Here is a 23,200-nt window from a genome sequence, read left to right as displayed (position 1 = left end):
AGCTACTTAGCCCATTTGAAGTCTTTTATCATTTATGTGCATATTTACGAATATTCATCATACAACGGAACATACCTTCCAAAAGATAGGAAGCGCAAGTCCATCGGTGCCTGGATATTAAGAAGACTTGCTAACACAGCACGAGGTGGAGACGCGAGCTGACGGTATGTACAGTCGCTCTCCGAAAACCTAAAAATACACAGTTTAATAAAAGAATTGTGCAGATGTGCCTTCTTCTGAGCAGATCATAGCATCTGTCATTAAATATGTTTAGATATTAAAAAACAACAACCAAACTCGTAATGAGTTGTGTTGACCTCTATAAGAACAGACAGGACAACATTCATTCCTTATGGACAAAACACTATTAATTAAGTAAATGTATAGACTAATCATTGCTCATTAAAACTCCCAGAAATTCAGTAATTTCCGCTTGATATGAAGGAGTGACTTACATTATACACCCTTCTACTGCAGGTACATTCTTGAATATGTGTTCTTTACAATCGCATTTTACAAAAGTCGTGACCTTGTAGGGCACAACTGCAACACAATCCGCTTTGAATCCTAACTTTTAAGAGATTATGTCAGTCCAAAAATAAATAATAGTAAATATTTGCGCTTACCAAAATGTCAGAATATCCTTAGAATTTCAACAATTGTTGCAACGTGGTGTTCGATTTAAACATAGCAAATACAAATTTAAACGTTCAAAAGCATTTGAGTATATGCTTCTTTAAGTTTCCAGCATTTTACCGAAGACATTTTCTCCGTTTTTATTGTCTACTTTGCTGGTCTGATGGTACACCTATTTCAGTACATACTTTTGCGTCTTATCTACCGGACAGCCTAATTCCTTGCCTCGCTGGAATGGCTTTCCTTATAATCCCGAAACGGTTTACCTGAAAATTAGCAAATAGTTTTAACTCCGGTGTCACCTATCACCAAAATAATTTATTCTTTGCTTGCAGTTGATTTGATTTTGACACATTCATCGCAAATCCCTGATTAAATTTAATGCAATTTACTGTTTTCAAAGACTGTATAAATATCATTTTGGGTATATAAAATTGGACATAATCATTATATTTCTTTTTTGTTCAGAAACACCCCCAAATTATACATTTACCTGACAGGGCCCCGTTACTTTAAGCTATACTGTATCTTTTAAAATACGGTAACAGCTATTATAATCCCTTGCTTACATTAAATGAATTGATAAAAACAATCCAAATAGTACAACCCGATACAGTTTTGCATAAATCCCGCATATCTAGTAGGCTGAGCAAACCTACCATGGCAGTCTGCATTTCTTTTTTATCAACAGGGAAACGCTCCATTTTAATGACCTGAGTGAGCTGAATATGTTGGGGATTTATTGAAATAAAAATGGGTGGAAAAACAGATACCCGGGTGGAAGGATCAGCGACGTCTAGACTATGTGCGCTATACTTTTGAAGACCTAAATGTCAAAACATGGCACTTTTTTTTCTTATTTATATTTTAATGCGTTACAAATAACGGAGAGTCGGTAACTCTTTCTTCAGGTGCATAATGTCTGTACATTTATGGTTTATTTTCAAACACATCGTTAACAGTAACATAATGAATAATAAAAAGAAGATCACGTTTGATCGACCTTGTGTTATAAATTACGAAATATACAAAAACAAATAATAACGTAACTGAGTAATGGCCGGATCGTTTATTAACTATTCCTCCAGAGCGTAATAACCCATATAATCTCTATTTATATGCCAATTGCTCATAGCAATACGGCCCTAGAGCACAAATAATTTAGTTTATAGCTTCGAGTTGTCTATCCGTATGGGACTGCAGGACTATAAGATGAAAGTTAACTTAAATGAAAGCATCCACTATTTGCTCTAAGTATAGAAGTGTTTTCGAGTTGCCTTGGTTTCTGACTGTCCAGGACCGAGGTGTCCCCCTACGGTGGCATCACAATGAATATGAATGGGGCTCTACGCTAAATGGGACAGTCAAAGCGCACCGCCCCGAATAATGGGCGCGTCATACTAACAAGACCATTATGAATAGGAGGGCTCCTTTTGTTTCCCGTCTCTGAAGCAGCCCTATAAATACTCAGCCCCGCGCTTCACCTCTACACAGACCAAAAAGGTGCATCCGTGCGATTTATTTTTTATTTATTTATTTGTTTTTCCTACATAAAAATCGTTTCTTGAAGAGTCCAAAAACAAAGCAGGAAAGGAAACTCGGGCGTGCAATTAAGAAGCTCAAAAAAGGAAAAGTTTCCTACTTTGCGTCAGGTGACCGAGGGACTTAAGTGACTTTAAATAAGAGCGACAAGAGGGGGGAAAAAGCGAAAAGTGACCTCCTCCCCGCCAGAAGTAATAAAATGAATTCAGATTCTAGCTCTGTCTCCAGCAGAGCTTCGTCACCAGACATGGATGAGATGTATCTAAGAGACCACCACCTCCAGGATACACGCCTCAGCTCGGTGTCCTCCACGCAGAACGACTTGCTGCAGAAAATGACAAGCGAGCACCTCTCCAGAAATGGAGACAAAGCGTCCGGGGGAGGTAAATACAAACTTAAGAAGCAGGCCACGGAGCAAGACTTGCAACAGCTACGGCTCAAGATCAACGGGCGAGAGCGCAAGAGGATGCACGACTTAAACCTGGCCATGGACGGCCTCCGGGAGGTAATGCCATACGCGCACGGACCTTCGGTAAGAAAGCTTTCCAAAATCGCCACTCTGCTGCTGGCCAGAAACTACATTTTGATGTTGACCAGTTCTCTGGATGAGATGAAAAGACTTGTGGGGGAGATTTACGGTGGGCATCATTCGGCCTTCCACTGTGGGACGATGGGTCACGCCGGAGGACACTCTGCCAACCCGGCTCACCAGGTTCACCCACTTCTCGGGAGCGCACTCTCGTCCAGTACGCCCTCCACTCTCTCCGCGGCTCTACCCGGACTTACCTCCATTAGGGCCCCCCACTCTTTGCTGAAGACGCCCTCCACGCCCCCATTGCAACTGGGCAGCGGTTTCCAGCATTGGGCAGGTTTGCCGTGCCCTTGCACAATTTGCCAGGTTCCACCTCCACAACTTTCAGCCATCACTTCTACTGGCATGTCAAGACTTTCAACAGAAGCAAAGGACTTGCTGAAGTAAATAAAACTTCATGGACACTCACGCGAACTTTGTTTCAAATAATCAAGAGGAAGGCGCAAACAGCCAATCCAGTTTCGTGCATGCTCCTTTTTTTTCTTAGGTTTAATCAAGCCAAAATAGCTTTTTCCTTGTAACAAGGATCTGGCTTAATTACTAAGACCTTCCAAGGTAAATAAATGTCTTGTTGGTTATTAACTGTCTCTATTTCAGTCACTCCATTTTGTTACCCGAATTGTTGATGTATGTACATACTGCTAGTAATACGACGGAAAGGTTTTTAGGTGTTTTTGTGCAACTTTAGTTGTTAGAATCTACTCATCCTCGGTTCTAAGCAGGGACTGTTTTTGAAAATCATTTTCTATACAAAATAAACCACTCAATAAAAGGCTGCATGTATGTGAAGAGATTAGTCTTGGTTTACAATTGAATGGCATCATTAGCGCCCAACAAGAATGCGTGTGTTCCTTGTAACAAGGATTTAAATGTCACATTCTTGCAAAAATTGGAAAAACAAGGGAGGATTCATTCTGATCTTTTACTTAATTCGTTAAAAGAAAAAGGGGGAAAAAAACCAAAACACAACCTATCAGATTTATTCAGTGTTATTGTTCAATGCTGAGAATGTAGGTTTTAATTCTTTTAGCTATATAAGTGCTGTCAGTGTTTTGTCTACCTTTTCATAAATTACGCATGGCTTCTGCTATTACAGAAACGGCTGTGAAATTCATTTTGCCGGGAAATATTTTGTTATGCATCAAAGACAAACTCGTGTCCTTATTTTTGTATATTCTTGATGATTATTGATATATTTATTATTGCCCAGTGTTTCTGGATGATATTTGAATAAAAACAAGTTTTTAAAACGGATATTCTATGTGTTTATGTCAAAGAAAAAATTTTGAAAAACCGATATTCTTTTCTTTCTTTCTTTCTTTCTTTCTTTCTTTCTTTCTTTCTTTCTTTCTTTCACAGAGTTATTTGAAAAAGTCCAAACAAAGAAAAGGAACAAATTTTCACACAGGAAACAAATGAAAGTGAAAAGAATTGCACGAGTTTTGCGCTGAGTGTCGTGATTTGTAGGCTCAGTATTTTGGTAAAACTTTCTCGCAGTTACGAGCAAAAATATTGTTCATCATTATAACAGTGTGTCTTCCAAAATAAATTATTATAATTATAAACTTGGAATGCAGACTCATATTTGAGATAGTAGATTGCACTGCGTGATGCTATACACTATATCACTTAAAAAAGTGACTAATTAGAAAGCTGGAGATGTTAGTTTTTAATTTGTAATATACAAACGGTCTAAATTTCGAAACATTAATCTCTCTTTCTTTGTTTTTTCTTTCTTTCTTTCTATTTTTCAAGTCTATTTTTGAAGTAGTAACTTGAGAAGAAATCTTTCTTTCTTTCTTTCTCATTTTTATCTCCATGACTGTTTATATATATATATATATATATATATATATATATATATATATATATATATATATATATATATATATATATATATATATATATATATGTGTGTGTGTGTGTGTGTGTGTGTGTGTGTTAGTATTCAAGTAACAAACACCAATCCGTTAGAAAACCTTGAAGTCCAGAAGATGTGCCCTCCTAACGGAACGCGCGTGAAAACAGCAACTATAAAAATCCTCGCGCTGGTCGGTAGGTAGACTGATTTAGATTGTGCAGGATCAATATTCATCATTGACACAGAGAAAGGCAAAAAAATATATATTACTGCTTAATACTGTACCAACCTCATTAGAATAAAAAAAATGACAAATGAGAGTGACATAGGTCAGCTGTGCTAATATCTCACCCTGATATTTATTTATTTATTTATTTAAGCAATAATCAAAGCAATAATCAAAGTAGCGCAATGCCTGCTGATTATAGTTACAAGTGACCATATAAACATACACCAGGACAGCAGACACTTTCCCTCCGGGATGTTGTATCGCTTGTGTTAGGCGTATTGAAACACAAAAGTTACCCAGAATTAGCAAACATCTGTGAATACTAGCAACGAATACAAGGATAAAATATACGATAAATGGAATCGAACAGTAAAAATAAAATGATTTGCGGTTAGTTTAACCATTTATACTTAAACGAAATGCACGTAGGCCAAATAGTTTTTAAAATGAAAAATATTTTCAGAGTATCAAATTAATAGCGCAATGCTCAAGCATATACATTTTATTTACGAGTTGATAAACTTGAAATATTTGCAAAGAAATGCTTTAGTTTCAGTTTCCTTAATAAAAAAAGAAGAAAAAAAAAAGCGTGAGGGCAGGGTCGGGGTGTGGAGTTTGGTGGGGGGTGGCGGGCGTTAGGGTTTCTGGTTAGAAGAATGTATGTTTGTGGAGATTACAAGTTAATTGTTCGTAGTGGAACCGGGAGAGAATCACATCAGAGAGAAAGTGAGGATTACAGGGCCCTAAATGCAAAAGATTATGCATTCACTCCTTATTCTTAGAACATGTAAATGAGTGAGTGGATTAAGCAGCCTTTTGTAACATTATAGTTGTGAAGCTCAAGTTATTCCTCAAAGTAACTGTTTTATATTTGGCGATGGAATGGGGGTTTCGAATAAAACAGTGTTTTTAGAATACAAACAGTTACACATAGACAGGAGGGTGGCAGATGGGCTGAGATTAATGAGATACACAGAGGAGTTTGCACTTTTTTGTTACATGTATTGGGGATGAAAATGGCAACCAAATACAAGGGAAAATAAACACTTGTGGATTTCACTTTATCTTATATTAATAAAACAAACAAGTTAAAACAGCTAATTTATTATTATTATTATTCATTCAGATAGATAGATAGATAGATAGATAGATAGATAGATAGATAGATAGATAGATAGATAGATAGATAGATACGAATTTAATTATAGTTTTAAAATATGACTTTACTGCTGAAACATCCTATTATATTTTTTGTGTCACTGCAAACTGAAAATTGACCATTAAGATGCAAATTTTCCATCAGGTTGAATGATTTTTTGCTCGTGGAGACTATTTTCTGAGGCTCGTCCCGGGATCTTAAGGTGGAATGTACGAGAAACGCTCCCCTCCCAGGATACCGACGAGCGCGCGCGCACACGCGCTCCCACTCACGGCTGGCTGAATGAATGGCACGCACGTGGAGCTCTCTGAGGCGCAGACTCGAAGCTCAGAGGTCCAATGAACAAGTTGTTAGGCTGGATGGTTTGCAATCACCTCAGAGATGAAGTAGGCTGTTTACACGGCCAATTACCTATAGTGTTAAATCCACACCGCTTGGAGCGATTGACACAGGTTTGTAGAGCGCTACAATTTTAGGCATTTCGACTGTAATCGTGCTGCGGTCACCGCGCAGACTTAGTTTAAAAGTGGTTGCTGATGCAGGAGAGTTCGCATTGATTGTCAAATACTTAGCAAGTGGTAATTTAACTCGGTAGAAGATGTCACCGAACGATACTTGACGGCGCCGCCCGCGCTAAATTATAGTAGATTTCATATTTTTACGTGTAGCAGAAACGTTAATCAAAACGGCCACAAATCGATACTACCTTGAAGAATCTTTTATGGTCGTTCATTAGAAACATTTGCGTAATTGTGTGACCCCGCTAAAATTATTGAGCAGTACTGTTTGAACTGAAGCACGAAGATGTGTAATGCAGCTACCATGTCGGAAATGGTTCAGGAGTACGCGACTCAGTTAAGGAATATGTTATTCTGATATGTTAGATACTAAACATTTACTCCGTCCACCCACCTACCCATCCATTTTTCTAACTTGACTATTCCAGTAATTTTAGTTTATAAGCTTAATGATTAAAGGAAAAGCAATTAAGTCCATTCAGTGAAACAATTTTCGGAACATCTGCTATATTTGCTACTCAAGAAAGAAACGCTATTGTTTACGGCTAGTTGGATTAATGTGTACAGTTAATTTGACAGAAAATAATGTCTGGAATTATAAATTGGGTATGCAACATGTAACTTGACCTTGTACTTATAGCTGAAGAAAACGGCAATCCACAGCTGAACGAAAAGGAAAACTGTTCAGTTTATTTTCGAGATTTCTTCTTAAAATCACATATGAAATGCATTCGGATTTTTTAAAGAAACGTTTTTCGATTTTCAACCCTGCATTCTTTAAGGGTGCACGGGGGTGTATTTTAGTGATATAATCGAGTCGCTTGCCTCATCTTATTATGGGAGCGTTATTAAATGTGAATAAGTAGTTAAAGATTACAGAGATCACAATTTATTATCCGGAGCCATTCTTTTCTTCGCGTTCTCTTTAATTACACTTGGCAGCCTTCGCTATCCTTCAACTGTACAAGGCTCATTTTACATGTAGATTGCAGTTAAAATTATCTCAACATAGATCTGCTCGCTGGAAACATAGTCGACTCAACATGAAGACGAAAACTAGCGCAATCACAGATTGTTTGGATTCTGTTCCATCATCTGCTAAACATATAAATACATGTAAGATAACCACTAGTCATTTCTCGATTTTTAAGCTTTAAATAATTTTTGCTTTTGAAACAGTAAGCCCTCAAATGCTTTTGATGGATACGTTTGATTTGCATGTCAGCCCCACAAATCCACAGATACATATGTTCGGCATTCTGTGCTGACAGACGGTTCTGCAGTCATTTTGCATTTTTTACTAAAATCAGTGCCTATAAATTAATCTGAAGCGCGGTATCCAAGGAAAATAACAATTTGGCAATGTTCATCCTTTTCTTTTAAAAAGTGGATTTTTGCTACCGTTTGTATAAACTAACTAACTAACTAACTAACTAACTAACTAACTAACTAACTAACTAACTAACTAACTAACTAACCAAACGTGTAAAAAAAACTTATATTTGTTTCATTTGTTTTCCGATGCACACCTGACTATTGCTATGTTTAGTGATTTTATCAATGCACAACTAATTCTGCATAGAAACATTGTGTTATTCATGTAAAACAGGACTAAGCAAAATAAAGTATAAAGCCTAGAACCTATATAAACACGAATGCGATAAAACACACACGCACACACACATAAATCAATAAGTAAATAAATAAATAAAAGTGGAGTTGAACAAACTACCACTTCTGCAAGTCGATAAGGCGGTGTTTTAAAGAAGCTTTGCTCATCGTCTTTACGTTTTCTGCACCTTAACGACCAGAGCGTTATAATAATAAAAAGAGGGTGTACCAGAATTTTGCTTTTTATCTACAAAGTTTAAATAATTATAAATCTCTCATTTTCAAAATTGCATACATCTGGCGTGATACATCTTTGTTCATGGTTACGAACTGAGTTGAGTGTAAAAAAAAAAACGAATTCTAAACGAGTTAAAATGTATATATATATATATATATATATATATATATATATATATATATATATATATATATATATATATATATAGGCCTATTTGGAATTCATAATTCAAAACAAGCAACACTGCGGCCTACTTTTAACACTTTTTTTTTTAAATTGCACGAATCCAATTTTTAAATCACAGCAAACTCCTTACTTAACACATCACTATTATCTCCATTCTTCCAATCATTTTAAGCCGTCGCGCGTAAAATTAATATGAGAAACACCTTGCCTAGATAAACACAAAGAAGAAGGAAACCAATCAACTGTGATCACAGTCACGATTTATTATTGGGCTCAGGCAACGGTATATGATGCATAATAATCGGATACGAATAACTTCACGAGAAAATGAATGGTATATAATTATTATTATTCATTCATTTTATTTACCTATAGCTATTTTAAAAAAAAAAAACGTGTAGAGCTTAAGCCTAAACCGACAACTTCGCCTGAACAGCAAAGACCAACCCAAGACGGGACATCAGTTCATCACAGGACATACTGCTTCAAATCGAACCTGTTTAGACTCGCTAATCAACAGGAGACGTTACAGTTACTTACAGAAAGCTGAACCGGACATTGGCAAACTCCATCCTGATCTGATATCTCGTGTTAAGAGCCGTGAGGCCGCAGAGTTAACCACTCTACCACCATTACCGCCATTAATTATTATTATTATTATTAATGGTAGTACCGTAAGCGGAGGATAAGCAAAATGTCTGATAGTCTGCTCAAGCCAAAATTATCGCTAATAATATAATATAATATAATGCAGACTTGCAGTCAAGTTGAATGGCCATAACCTGAGGTTATCACGTGTACAAGCCAGTTGAAGAAGAAGACTCCCGTTCTTGTTCGTGCCTTCGTTATACACTCCAAAACATAAAGGTACCAAAGTGGTTCTCCAGAGTGATGCCACAGAGGAACTGTTTTTAGTTCCCAAAGGAACTACCCACATGAAGGTTCTAGAAGGATCCTTACATTATTTTGATCATAATAAGCTCTATAAACAACCATAAATTGTGGAAAAGTTGGTTGCTCTTGAAAACCCTGTTTCTTTAATGGCACATGGTTCTTTACTCAATGGTTGTTTGCTTGAAAAATCACTATTTGCATATGATGTTGGTTCTTTAAGAACTTCCTAAAAACCAGAACTCTTTAATGTATGATATAGGCATACATTAACAGATTAAGAAAACCTGAAATAAGTCTGGGTTATTGTATGCAGTAAGAGTTCTTTTAAAATCATGAGCCACTTGTATTTTACAAATCTGTTAAGTATCTATTCACGGTTGTTTGCTGTATGGAGCCTTTTATGGATCTAAATAAATAAAGGTACTTGCTGGATCCTTCATGTGACTAAGTCTTTTGTGAACTCAGATGGTTGCCATATGACATCGCTCTGAAGAGCCACTTTGGCACTTTTTATTTTTAAGAGCATTCCTGGTTTTAAAGTGACTCTTTCTGCCTACAGTAACACAAGTTTAGGTTCATGATTTCTTGTTCTCATATTTGGCTATAGATGGTCTACAGCGCATTCAAGATTTCTGTTTTTTCCACATATTAGGAAACTTTTCAAAAAATAAAGAACCAATTTCATATGAAAAGAGCTCTTCCCAAAATGAAATGATTCTTTATGAAGCAATGCGCCTACGAGAAGCCAGACAACCCAGTAACATTTGTTCTTTTTCATTCTGTACACGCTCCGACGTTCTACAGTTAAAGTCGAAAATCGAGTTCGCCCTTAGGCTGGTCAGGATGGTGAAACTGATTTCTGTTTAACTATGTAGAGAATGATCTGTTCATCTTTGTACTGGCTTGTTCCATTCACAGGTGCTATAATTATGATTGATTGATTTGCTTCCCAACTTCATTAAAGGACAGGCAGTGTGGTGGAGTAGTTATGGCTTTGGACTTCAAACTCTGAGGTGGCTGGTTCAAATCCAACCCTATGACACGAAAGAAATGTAACCAGCTGTATCATAAATGTTATAAGGCATCAGCACAATAAGTGAAAAAATGTAAATTTAATTCAAGCTCTGGTTCGCCAGGTCATCGCGGGGCACATATGTGCCCACACACCAAATCACTGTGATCCAGTCATCTTAGAGCTCTCATGTGTGTATCTTCGTATTTGGGGAAATTGCAAACTCTATAACATTGATAAGTGTAAGGCAGCTGCGAAGCGCTAAGCAGTACACTTAATCTCCATATAATTATCCATCAATATAATCAAACCAGTTTCACTGGATATTGGAGCTGCATCGGAGAAAGGACAGACACCTTGGGAACCAATTCATATCAGGGTGTTAATTATTATATTCGTTAATAATAATAATAATAATAATAATAATAATAATAATAATAATAATAATAAGTTTTTACCTCTTAATACGTTTAAATAATGAAGATTTGTGGGGTCAGTAAGACAAGTTCAGAGTCGCCAGAGTCTACCCAGGTTATCATTAGGCGCATGGAGGCCGCGGACGGGGCACTAGTCCACCAGGATGCACTCATGCACACAGAGCCAATATTTTAATCGTCAATTAACTTTACCTTTGCGTGTTTGGACAATCCGACTTAAATATTTTCAAATAAAAATCATACGTTTGATAATGCAAAGGATAATCAGCTTCTAAACATTTTCAAAGAAAATTTAATGCACACGTGCACGCAGTCGAATGTCAGTCTTCTCTGCGTTTTAAGAAGTAAAATGCGAAGTGTATCGCACAGATTCACAATTTACAAGAAGCCCGGTGAAGGCTTGGTCTACAAAATGTCTAAAGTCGTCTAAAGCAATGGATTACGTTGTTCTGATCTTCCTTGAGCTGGGAGTCGGTGACTAGGAGCGCAGCACCCCAGGTTTCATTCTGAATAAGCGCGTCTCTGCATTCGCGTGTTTATCCTTTGCCGTCGGACATTTCTCGTGCGGCAGCAGCACAAGGGCTCACTTGTACGCGTATTTACGCTCCCACTAATAGTTGTCAGATTGCTTTTGTTAAGCAGAAAAAGGCGTCTCATTAAAAGCACTAAAACGAAGTTCTGTGTAATTCCAGGACAAGCGGTTCATAAATAACTCTTAACAACTGCGGAAAGTTACTTCACTAAGTAGCTCAACCCTTTTTTTACAGCGTCTGAAAAATGACCAGGGATCCTCAAAGGACACACCTGTTATCTGAAACACTTTTGATTTTTCTCTCCTCTTTAAGACTTGTTAAGCGGCTTTGACAGATCAAAAGACGGACACAATAGACATGAACTTTAACAATGGTTTAGCCCTAAGCAAAAGGCTTCTGTCAAAGCAAGGCTTGTGCCAGGCAGCATTAGAGGCTGCAATTGAAAATAAATTTTAGTTGAATAAGTACCTCGGCCGCATCGGAGGCACTGCTGCCTCAGTGAAGACAAAGACAGTTGGGGGATAAGTTATTGACTCCACTGACAAGCTGAATGCCCTTCATTATGCCGCGCCATCTCGTCAGGTTTTTAAACTGAATTAGGCGGCAGGTGCACAAGCCGTGCTGCCATCCCCCTCGGGAAAGCCGGAGGCCGGTCGTCAGCTGATTTTATAGACAAATGTTTGCATCACACAGCCAAAACAGAAAGCATATTTCGATCATAAGGGCATTTTGCTGCCGCCATCAATTGCTGAAGTTGATTTGCATGCTAATTGTTTAGTTCGGGGAAACACCGGCGCAGTGCGCGTGAAGGGTGTTGCTGTAGACTGCTGAGCGGATCTGTTTCGAGATACTACAAGAGTTGTAGGTAATGGGTGTCTAATTTCATTGCGTTGTGTATTAAATAGATATGCCACTCTCAGGTCCCTTAACTTTATGTGTCACTTAAAAAAAAGAAGTGTTAGCTTTGACAATAAACCACAGAGCGTGCTGTATTAGAGAACAAGCACCACGTTGGGTTAAGCAAAATGTAAAGCTAAATGCTGGGATATACTCCTCAGTTAAAATGGATAAGCATTGGTGTATATAAATGTACAACTGTTAATATGATTTAAAAGTTTTCTGTTAAACAGTACGAAAGAGCAGTGTTGGGAGTAACCACCCCTGGACTGCATGCCCGTCACACTCATAGACTAGAGACCGGTTTAGTCATCCTTCATCAACTTAATCTTTTGAAATCAGTGGGATCCTAAAGCAAATCAATCATTTCAATCAGAGAATATGTAACATGGGAACTTAAGTCTGTTGAACCACAAGGAAGCATTACACACATATTGTTGAATACATTACATCTTGAACAGTGAAGAGGAGAGATGTAGGATGAGACTATCTGGTCCTGGCCTCTCCAGTCCATTAGGCAGCTGCAGGAGCCGACTTGATTTGCAGGAGGTACACAGAAAATGCAAAGTCGGGGACAAAGGAACTCACCCTGTGTAAATACTGCAGGCTGGTTGATTAGAGGATTATTCCTCCTTTTGAACAAGTCTTTAACAGGGTGTTAAGTATCCAGCAGATAATATCTGGCATGTCTATATTGCCACTTCATTCAGGATCCTGGCAAAGACACCATTATTGAATATCAAGGCATACTCTTCCAAGTTATAACACTTACAACCTCCCCAAATAACTGGATCAAGGCTCTGGCTGGAAATATATATATATATATATATATATATATATATATATATATATATATATATATATATATATATATATATATATATATATATATATATATATATTTCTTCAATGAGATGTCATTACAACAGATAGCTTATAACAACATGACTAGATGCATTTTTGCAATACACTTTTTTCATATTTAGATTCTGTTGTGCTACTTCACTCAGGTATAACTATGGGTCTCTATTTGAAAAGAAGAGCAGTAGCCTGCTTTGAATAGATGCATTACTAAAACAAAAATGCATTTGAATTATTATTAATTGTAGCTGGTTCAGGAATAACATCTCAAAATAAAAGTTGGGGTGCCAACCACGTTGTCCCAATTAAACAAAAAGCTCAACCCAAAATAAATGCCCCATGGTGTTTAGGCGTCTTGCCCTCGGGCTTCCAAATAAACAAAAAGGTCCAGTTTAAGCCGCAGGTTCAGGAGCTCCATCTGGTGGGTCGCTCTTGCCAAAAAAACGCCTCTTTTCAGGCAGCCAAGGTTCTTGGGGAATTGGAAGGGGTGGAGCTAAAGGCCCTCAGCGGATATTTTCATGATGCTGAGGGGAGAGAAGAAGATGACAATGTTAGCGACAGCACCCCCTCTCATCTTGGCAGGTTATTACATACTTCCGACACGCTTCTGAAGAGATCCTCCGACACACAAGACATACTATTATAATGAAATACTATTTGTCTATTTTTTAAATCACATATTCCAGGTTAGAATTAGGTTAGGGGATGAGTACCCAAATGCAAAGGCTCTGGTACTCTGATCCCGTAAATAGACTTCCACTTAATGTCATAACTCCACAAATAACATTAAATCTTTAAAATCTTTATTTACTATTCAGTAAAAATCGTCTTGATTCAGTGTCTTAATAATATATTTTAAAAACTGTCCACTATGCTACAAATATTTAGTTAAAAAAAGGGGGTTCAAGAAGAATAATAAAGTTAACCAAAACCACTGTCCAAAGGAATACAGTTCACCTGGAACATTATGGTAAAAGGGGGCGTTTCCTTATGCAAATATCATAGCTGTATGCAAATTTAGGAATCGGTGCCCAGAAAATGTTTAAGTTCTGATCAATTGCATCATACTTTATATGGGAACCACACAAACATTTTACCTCGGGTGCACTTTAATTAAATGTAATACTGAAGAAACAGCTGCATGAAGCAAATACTGAGTTAAATTAATGTAAGCTGTTTAAAGTTAAAGATATATATTCTTTGTAACCATGTGACAGTGTATTACAGCAGACCACACACAGTCAACAAACAGCAACCTTTCTTTAAACAGCTTGGTTAAAATGGAAAGCATAATATGATTTCCTTAGTGATGGCTTTCAGGACCGCCTTAACAGCATTATAGGTCCCTGGGCAAAGTAGCAGACTGGGGCCCCTGTTTTGATAACAAAGCAGAAACATACATAGGCATCAGAAATATTGTGGGTCCCTATGCTTCTGGCGCCTCCAGTCAGTGCCCATTGTGCCCATACGTTATGATGGACCTGACTGATATTAGCATTATCTCGTATTTTGGTGCTGTGGTTACAATTGTTTTTCACAGAAAATTAAAATATATTTTTATGGATCAACAATGTAAAAAATATTGTTTTTGTCTGTATATTTTATTTTAGTGGTTCAGTGTTACTGAACCAGTGCTTTAGTGTTTTACATTTTTGCAGCTGTTTGCCTTCACTATTTAACAGTTTTACACTGTGAAATTAACAGTTGTTTTTTGCAGTGTAGAGTTATGAAGGACGTTTGGAATAAATGACAAGGATCTCATCTGTATATTTTCCCCATGTCTCTCTTTTTCAGTTATCTTAACTGCCACTGCAGTAATCACTTGACATTAGAGTTTTTCCATATATTTTTGTCTTATAGGCTAGTAAATAATAAGGACTCAATATAAAAAAACCTTAGTTATTTCATTTTTGTAAGTCTAATAACCAACCCACCTTCAGAATTGACTTTTCCAGTATATGGGCAGTCTATTATTACAAAGGATACAACTTCCATCCATCCATTTTCTAACCCGCTGAATCCGAATACAGGGTCACGGGGGTCTGCTGGAGCCAATCCCAGCCAACACAGGACAGGAACCAATCCTGGGCAGGGTGCCAACCCACCGCAGGACACACACAAACACCAGGGCCAATTTAGAATCGCCAATCCACCTAACCTGCATGTCTTTGGATTGTGGGAGGAAACCCACGCAGACACGGGGAGAACATGCAAACTCCACGCAGGGAGGACCCGGGAAGCGAACCCGGGTCTCCTAACTGCGAGGCAGCAGCGCTACCACTGCGCCACCGTGCCGCCCTAGGATACAACTTATTCTGCAAAAAACCTCGAATTAGTAACTAATTGCAAGCATTCTGGAGTCAAATAGCTCTCACGTCAATTTTGAATTAAAACACAGTACACCAGCAGGAACTATGTTAGTTTTTAAATTCATTTAAATTATAATATGGTTAGGGTGCTATGGTAGTGCAGTGGTTCATGCTGCTGCTCCATAGATCCATTGTCCAGAGTTTGAATGTTGTGCCCAGTCATTATCCATGGAGGTTGCTTATTCTCCCCTGTGTCTAGGTGGGTTTTCCTCCCACATGTTTAAAGACCACCAGTTTTCTCAAAATGGCAACTCTAAATTAACCAGATTGAGGATGTAAACATGTGTGGGGCCTACGATGCAATGGCACTCAGTCTAGAGCTATTTCCTGCCTTGAACCCAGTGATTTTATGATGGTCTATACACCCCTGTGGCCATGAATTGTACTAAGTCAGCATAAGAATATATGATATTGAATATATTTGCTGTACAATTGACAAAGGTTCAGCTTTTAATGTGCTACCACGTGAAACACGTAGTGGTTTGCTTAATGGCCACTACTGACTTCACTGATTTAGCCCAGTAAGCTTTAGGTGCATCATACGTAAATTAGTGGATGCAATTATTAAGGAAAACATTGAGCAGTGCATGTCTAGAACAGGCAACTCAGTAAATATAAAGGTAGGTCGTGTTTCATTAATATGCCAGAATTCTCGGAGAAAACAATAGCAAATGATGAGAGAGGGGCAAACGATAAAGACTTTTGATAAGATTTCATGTGAACGGTTTGCTCAAACACAGGAAGCAGAGGGGTTTGGAGAGGAGAACTTTTTCAGTATAAGGTGATGTTAAAGGTGGTGACCCTCAGGATTAGCGCTGGGGTCACTGCTCTTTTAATATACATTACCAATTTGGACCTGAATAAGCTGGTGAGGTTTGCAGATGATGCCAAACTAGGTGGAAAGGCAGACAATAAAGAAGAGAAGAAACTGGCCAGTGTACAAATTTGAGAAGATTTTTGGCCGGTGAAATTTAATGTAAGTAAATGGTAAAGGAATATTTGAATATGCAACAGCAGGTCTGAAACTTGAGAGTACACCTTTGGACTCATCACTGTCAATAACCAGATAGTGGACAGAAATAATCAAGAAGGCAAAAATGATTTTTTTTTCCTTTTCTTCTTTTTTAATTTCTAGTCTGACTATAAAGTCATTTGTTGTATAAGTTCTTCTTGATTGTGTGCAATGCTATTTTCTTCAACTGCAATAAATAAAAAGAAAAAAGAAAGCTAATAGAATTCAAGTTACATAACACTATCATTAACTAGGAGTCCCAAGCACTAAAGAGTTCCAAAGCACTCCAAATAATGCAGCATGGACTCTTTATAATATAAAAGATTTCTTCTTCGCATTAAGTATTCCAGTCTCTGTGAAGCTCCGTGGAGCACAAAAGCAAAATGGAATGGACTGTCTGAAGCATAGACAAAATGAACCATCAAGTATTGTGACCCTCCAGATTTGGCAGTTCCTGCCGATGGCCCTGACTCTTGGTACACACCCACAAAACACCAGGAACATAACTCTGGCAGCATACATACATGAACAAAATCAAAAATAAAGAATAATGCATGTAAACAACATAAATCAAAGAAACAAAAATTAATAAAAGAGACATTAAACCTGAATCTGGACCTCAGCTAGGGGAGGAACCCTGGCTGAGACATGACAATCATGATATGTAGAGTACAAGTCAAGGGAGGTTATGCTTAAGTTGTATAATGCACTAGGACAGCTTAGGTGGACATTATTAACCCAGAGATAAATTTGTTTGCAGCAGGAACGTACAAAACATAAGGTGTTGTTACACAAGTTCACTCCTACAAGTCCTGCTTCTTTAATGGCATTCTAGGGTTCTTTACTGGGTTGTGTGGTTCCTCGTAGAAATATTGCTTGACCAACACCATTTCATTCTGTGAGAGGTTCTTTGCATATGACGTTGGTTCTTTGTTCTTTGAAAAGCTTCCTAGTGTTTATATAAATTTAAATCTTTTTTTATGATAGGCTACCTAGCATGACACTAGCAGATTTAGAAAACCTGAAGTTAGCCTGTGTTGTTGTACGCAGTGAGAGTCCTTTTAAAAGCACGAGCCATTGGGATTTCACAAGTCTGTTACCATATATTTATGACTATTTACTGTATGGGAATAAAGGGTCTTTTTGGAATGTTCATGTGGATGGGTCTTTTGGGAACCAAAACTGGTTCCCCTATGGCATCACTCTGAAGAACAACTCTGGCACCTTTATTTTTAAGAGTGTATAAGAAAATAAGCCAGCAAGACAAAACAATTGACAGCAAGGTTTATTACATATACACACACTCCACCTACATTCCTCTTTGTTCCCAAGTGGTTTGCGCGCCCGCACCTCCGGTGACGTCGGCACAAGCTCCGGGTTGTACTTGGTGGGGGGGCTAGATTTCTGGGACATACTCTGGCTGATTTTGACTAAGGCACGGTTCTTCCCCCTCAGATTGTGAGGCCGTCCTATGTGTCTCCAGGAGCTCTATAAGCTCTTTCATGTTCTTAAACGGTTTATCCCAGACCGGCTGGGTGAAGCCACGGGGTAGTGCTTTCAGGAGTAGGTAGCAGACCACCTGCTCTATTATTTGGTAGGGCTTGTTCTCATGTGGCCGTAACCACTGCCCTACCATTGCCCATAAGAACTAGGCTTGTTTATGGGTCAGCCGCTCTGGGTTGAACCTCCACTTTCTCACTTTAGACACCTGCCAGTCTGGGGAATTCCTAGGTGGAAATCGGGGCTCTGTTTTTCCAAGGAGGTGGGCACTCTCCTCCGAGAGAGCATAATAAGCCCCATTTGCCTCCCCCAACCGGAGCAGCCTAATTCTGTGAGCCCCTCCCGCACATTCCCTGGCCTGCCTAGGTCGCCCGGCTAAGTGTGCCGGGAGCGGAGCCTGTACCAGGTCTCTCCAAACCACGGGACACCCTCCCCGCCTGAAAACTCGGCCATAGTGTGTTCCCAGCTGGGTATGTTGCAGGTCCTGTCCCCTTCTCTTCTGGAACCTTTCCATCCTGCTGACTACGCCAATGCCGCAAAAACCAGACAGAAGAGTCATAAAAAGGTTTTGGGCAGCCACATGTATATTGGTACCCTGGCTGCAAAGTTGCAAAATGTATAACAGCAGTGACGTGTACAAAACCGAGTCCAAAGCAGAACTGAGGGATTAGGAAAAAGGTGGAGGCTTTTAAAGGGGAAGACAGGAAGTGAGATCAAAGGGGTCAGGCTCATAGGGGTCTTCAGCCATAGGCTTGAGCCCAGACGTGACATCACAGGGGCCAGAGCCGGCAAGGTCTCCTTCCATAGGCTCGGACCCGGAAGTGATGTCAAGAGGGCCAGGTGGAATCTCCTGTGAATGGTCTGCAGGAAAGGGAGAAAAAGAGTCAGTGCACTCTGCCACATCCCGGTCTGATTCGGAACTACCCTTACTCAAGCCCTTTAGCTGCCTCCCATGCGCACGTGTGTGACACGGGCCAATGATCCAGTTATGCAGATTTAAAAATAAAGTTATTGTACTTATGGACATTTTGTGTCAAAAACCAATGTAAAAATGTACAGTAAATATTTTTTCAATGATCTATTCCAATTGCAGTCTTATTTTTGAGTAAATCACATTTTAAGTTGAAAACGTTTGTGGTCAGTAAATCTAAAATCTGTCCATCTTTATATTATATGGTGCCTTTCATCACAATGCTATTTACTAATATCATTATAAACATGAACATGTGCCTCAGTTTCTTTTGTCTTAACCAAATCGTTATTTTCTAAAATATGGACAGTTGAGTCTTACAATAGTTGTTGTCCACTTTACGCCAGCTTCACCGAGTCTTTATTTTATGCACTGCTTTTGGTAATGTCCTCTCTCCAGAGGCTGAAAAAATTTCAAACATATAAATAATGATCCTTACCCAGAAAAATGAGCAGATGGCATATAAATCCAGTTTGCGAAGGCAAAATAAAACGAACACTCATTTTTTTCACGTTACGAGCTCTGTAGCATAGCTTTGTACTTTTTTTATTTTTATCTTAGGGTAATACAATTGACTTGATCATTTGCACTATTCTAGCAATATCTGATGTACTTTTTAGACGATGTGAACTTCTGCTCATAATGTTGGCCCTCAGATGCTTGTCCTGTCTCCTTTTCTCAGTTTTTTATTGTACATACACTCATCCATTTTCTAAAACCACATTACCTCATCTACAGTCGTCAAGCATTGGAAGTTAACTCAGCAACATCGGGTACAAGAGAAGACTTCCCTCCTGGACAGGGGGCCAGGCCCTCATGGGGAGAACCACACACTGTAGAAATCACTTAACTGTCACAGAACAGGCAGGAGCACGGACCAGTGTACAGTGTGTCTCAATAAAATAAATTCAGTCAACAATGACAATTCTATCAATACTAATACTAAATTAAACTACTTCATTTTGTTTTCAATTTACATTTAAACTTCATATCAGATCAAACCAACTCAAGTTAAATAGTTCAATAATTTAACTTTTAATTTAAAATATACCCACAACATACAATATATTTACCTGAATGAGATTAACTGCATCATCAAAACATTTTTAACATCTCAACAGACATCTATGTTAATTTTAGGAGGTGACCCAACATTTACAAAATTTTACTCATGTTGCCCAGTGGAGAAGGAAACGTTTTTCTAATGGAGGGTGCGCTACAGTTTTGCCAGTATATTGAAAATAAAATAAATCAGCTTCAATAACCAAAACATTCCAAACACAATGAAAAATTATGTTGCTAACCATCATTCATTTTTTTCTTTCTCATAGTGCACAATTATGAGGATTATAAGGGAAATCTTGCAGCTTTACAGCAAAGGGGGCGTTCGTTATGCAGATGTGCTGTATGCAAATTTAGAAAGCTGTAGAATTATGAGTTTGCAGCAATGCAACAATTATTTCTTAAAATAACCTTCCATATTGAAATAATTAATTAATTTTGACAGGTAAAACACTAATTATAAATGTACATGTATTTATCTGTTTAATAACATTATTTTTACAGTTTACTACATTATTTGTTTACTTTGAGAATATAAGCTTAATGTAATTTATTTTGTACTGGATTTTTTTCTACAGTGCACAGGCTCATACTGGAACAGCAGAGTCACCAGTCAACCTAATTATGATGAAGTTGCTCTTGTATAAATCATGGCACTTTACTGGCTTGCGTGGTTTCCCCATGGACTTATTGCTTGACAAAAAAACCAACCATTTAATTCTGGTAAAGGTTCTTGGTACATGAATTTGGTTCTTTGGGCTTTGAAAAGGTTCCTGATATGTGAACAAAAAAGAAATCTGTATGGTAAAATAGGTGACCTAGCAGCATACTAACAGGCCAAGAAAACTTGGACTTCACTTGAATTATCATATCAAGTAAGAGTCCTCTTAAACTCAGTTACCATGCATGGTTATTTATGGAGCCTCTTACTGTTCTCAACAAAAAAGGTTCCTTCTGGTACATTTATGCAGATGGCTCTTTTACAAACCAAAATGGTTCTCCTGTGATATTCCTCTGAAGAGCAACTTTGGCCCCTTTACTTTTAAGAGTGTAGTGTCAATTGAGCACCGCTAATCCACCTACTTAGCATGTTTTTGGAACATTGGGAAAAAAAGAAAAAGGATCACCTGGAGGATACTCGTGCCGACACTGGGAGAACATGCAAACTCCACACAGGTAGGTCCTGGTAAGTGCCAGCTGTGGTCAGCTTCGTATGTCCAAGCAGAACTGCCCTGCTGCACACTCTTAAAACTCCTTGTTCTTCAATGGCATTTTCTTTAGTGGGGTTGTGTGATTCCTCATTGAAATATTCCTCGACAAAGCACCATTTTATTCTGGGAAAGAGTTCTTTGCATATGAAGTTGTTGTTTTTTCTGCTTTGAAAAACTTCCACTTATGTAATAAAAAAGAAAAAATGAAGTCTTTAATGTATGTAGGCTACCTAACAGATTAAAAAGAACACAGAAAACTTGCATTATTGTAAGTCCTTTTCAAATCATGAGCTATTGGTATTTCACAACTCTGTCACTGTCTATTTATGGTTATTCACTTTATGATTCCAAATTAATCAAGGTTCTTTCTGAAACCTTCATGCAGATAGGTCTTTAGGAAACTAAAAATTGTTCCCCTATATGGCATTGCTCTGAAGAACCGTTCTGGTACCTTTAGTTTTAAGGGTGATGGGGTCAATTGATCACCAAACCACCTAACTAGCATGGATGGCAGGATACCAGAGCATCTTGAAGAAACTCATTCTGACACCGGGAGAACATGCAAACTCCACACAGATAGGACCCTGAACATGCTGCTCATGGTAAACCTTATTAGTCCTAGCAGAACTTCACTGCCACATCATGAGATTCCATGGCCTTCTGAGTTCTTCTGCAATCATGCTTACTGCTCTTACTGTTTTGAGCAGACATTTTGTTCTGCTTTCATCAAGGCTGTCTTAATAGTATCAGAGACCCCCAGGCAAAGTAATGCATTGCTGCCCCTGTTTTATAGCTAAACAGAAAAATACATAGGCATCAGAAACAGTGTGGGCCCCTATGCTCCTGGTACCCCAGTCTATGCCCATTGTGCCTATACGTTAAGATGGCCATGCGGCTTTCAGAGTCCTTTTCATAATGGTACATTCACACCTGAAGCCGTTGATTGGTGCCATTCCCTTAAGCACAGCAAATTCAAATGACTTGGCCCTGGAAAAGCCAAGTTGATAAACTAAATATTTAGTAAAGAGGAAAATGTTGTATGGCTACTAACCCACTCCTGTGCAACAAAATCATTTCCTTAGAAAACCAATTTATTCGGTCTGGGATTGACTGGAATGAAAAGGCAACAGTATTGGAATGGTCAGATTAAGACTGAAAGCAGATCCTTTTCCAATGACTTGTATTATTATATTGAAAAACATGAAGAAAGAACTCGATCTAAATATTGCGATAATGCACAACATTTCAAAGGAGAGCTGGATATGCATAAAGCAGGTGCACTCATATCAAACAGGCGGTTGCTTATTTTTCATTTTTTCCCCATACAGTGCACTATTTCAACTTAAAGTTAGTAAATTCTAGCTTGAGCATATTCTGCTTGGAACCGACCTGCCAATTAAAGGCGCATCTAATAAACAAGGAAAAGATGAGAAAAGTTGGATCCTCTTTATAGTTTGGATGTCTATAGCTATTCAGAGAATACTCTTTTATTCAATCGATCCCGATGTGTGTTACTCTAATATTAAGAAGAAAGGGGAAGAAAGCGCTGTCACGCATTGCAAAAAAAAAAAAATGAAAAAGCAAAGCCTTTCCCTGTTACTGACAGATGGCGTTCAGTCGTTGGCCATAAATGCCTGTCATTGAGTATTTGTGAGCCTGCCAACAGCCTGTGGTCTAGGGAGTCCCTCGGAGAATGTCAAAGTGTCGGTTCTGCTGAGGCTAGCACGGCTAACAATGACCCGTCTTTCCGAGTTAACCACAGACACTGCGGGATGAACTTCTTCTTTGAATTCAACTATCTTGTCTTCGCGTTTATTCTGTCATCGTTTTATATGATAGCAGTCTAATTTCCAGCTTTTGTTAATAATTA

General features: G+C 38.3%; 1 protein-coding gene across 1 annotated transcript; it reads left to right on the top strand.

Moving 5' to 3' along the window:
- The first annotated feature begins 2,119 nt into the window (after window positions 1-2,119).
- On the top strand, window positions 2,120-4,002 carry olig3 (oligodendrocyte transcription factor 3). Its single transcript, XM_039738398.1, has one exon. It carries the CDS (start codon window positions 2,378-2,380, stop codon window positions 3,155-3,157), a length of 780 nt encoding a protein of 259 aa, XP_039594332.1. The 5' UTR covers window positions 2,120-2,377; the 3' UTR covers window positions 3,158-4,002.
- Window positions 4,003-23,200: the final 19,198 nt, after the last annotated feature.

Source organism: Polypterus senegalus, chromosome 16 (assembly GCF_016835505.1).
Source record: "Polypterus senegalus isolate Bchr_013 chromosome 16, ASM1683550v1, whole genome shotgun sequence".
Taxonomy (NCBI): domain Eukaryota; kingdom Metazoa; phylum Chordata; class Cladistia; order Polypteriformes; family Polypteridae; genus Polypterus; species Polypterus senegalus.
Note: the sequence above shows the minus strand (reverse complement) of the source record. Positions and strands in the feature narration are given on the sequence as shown.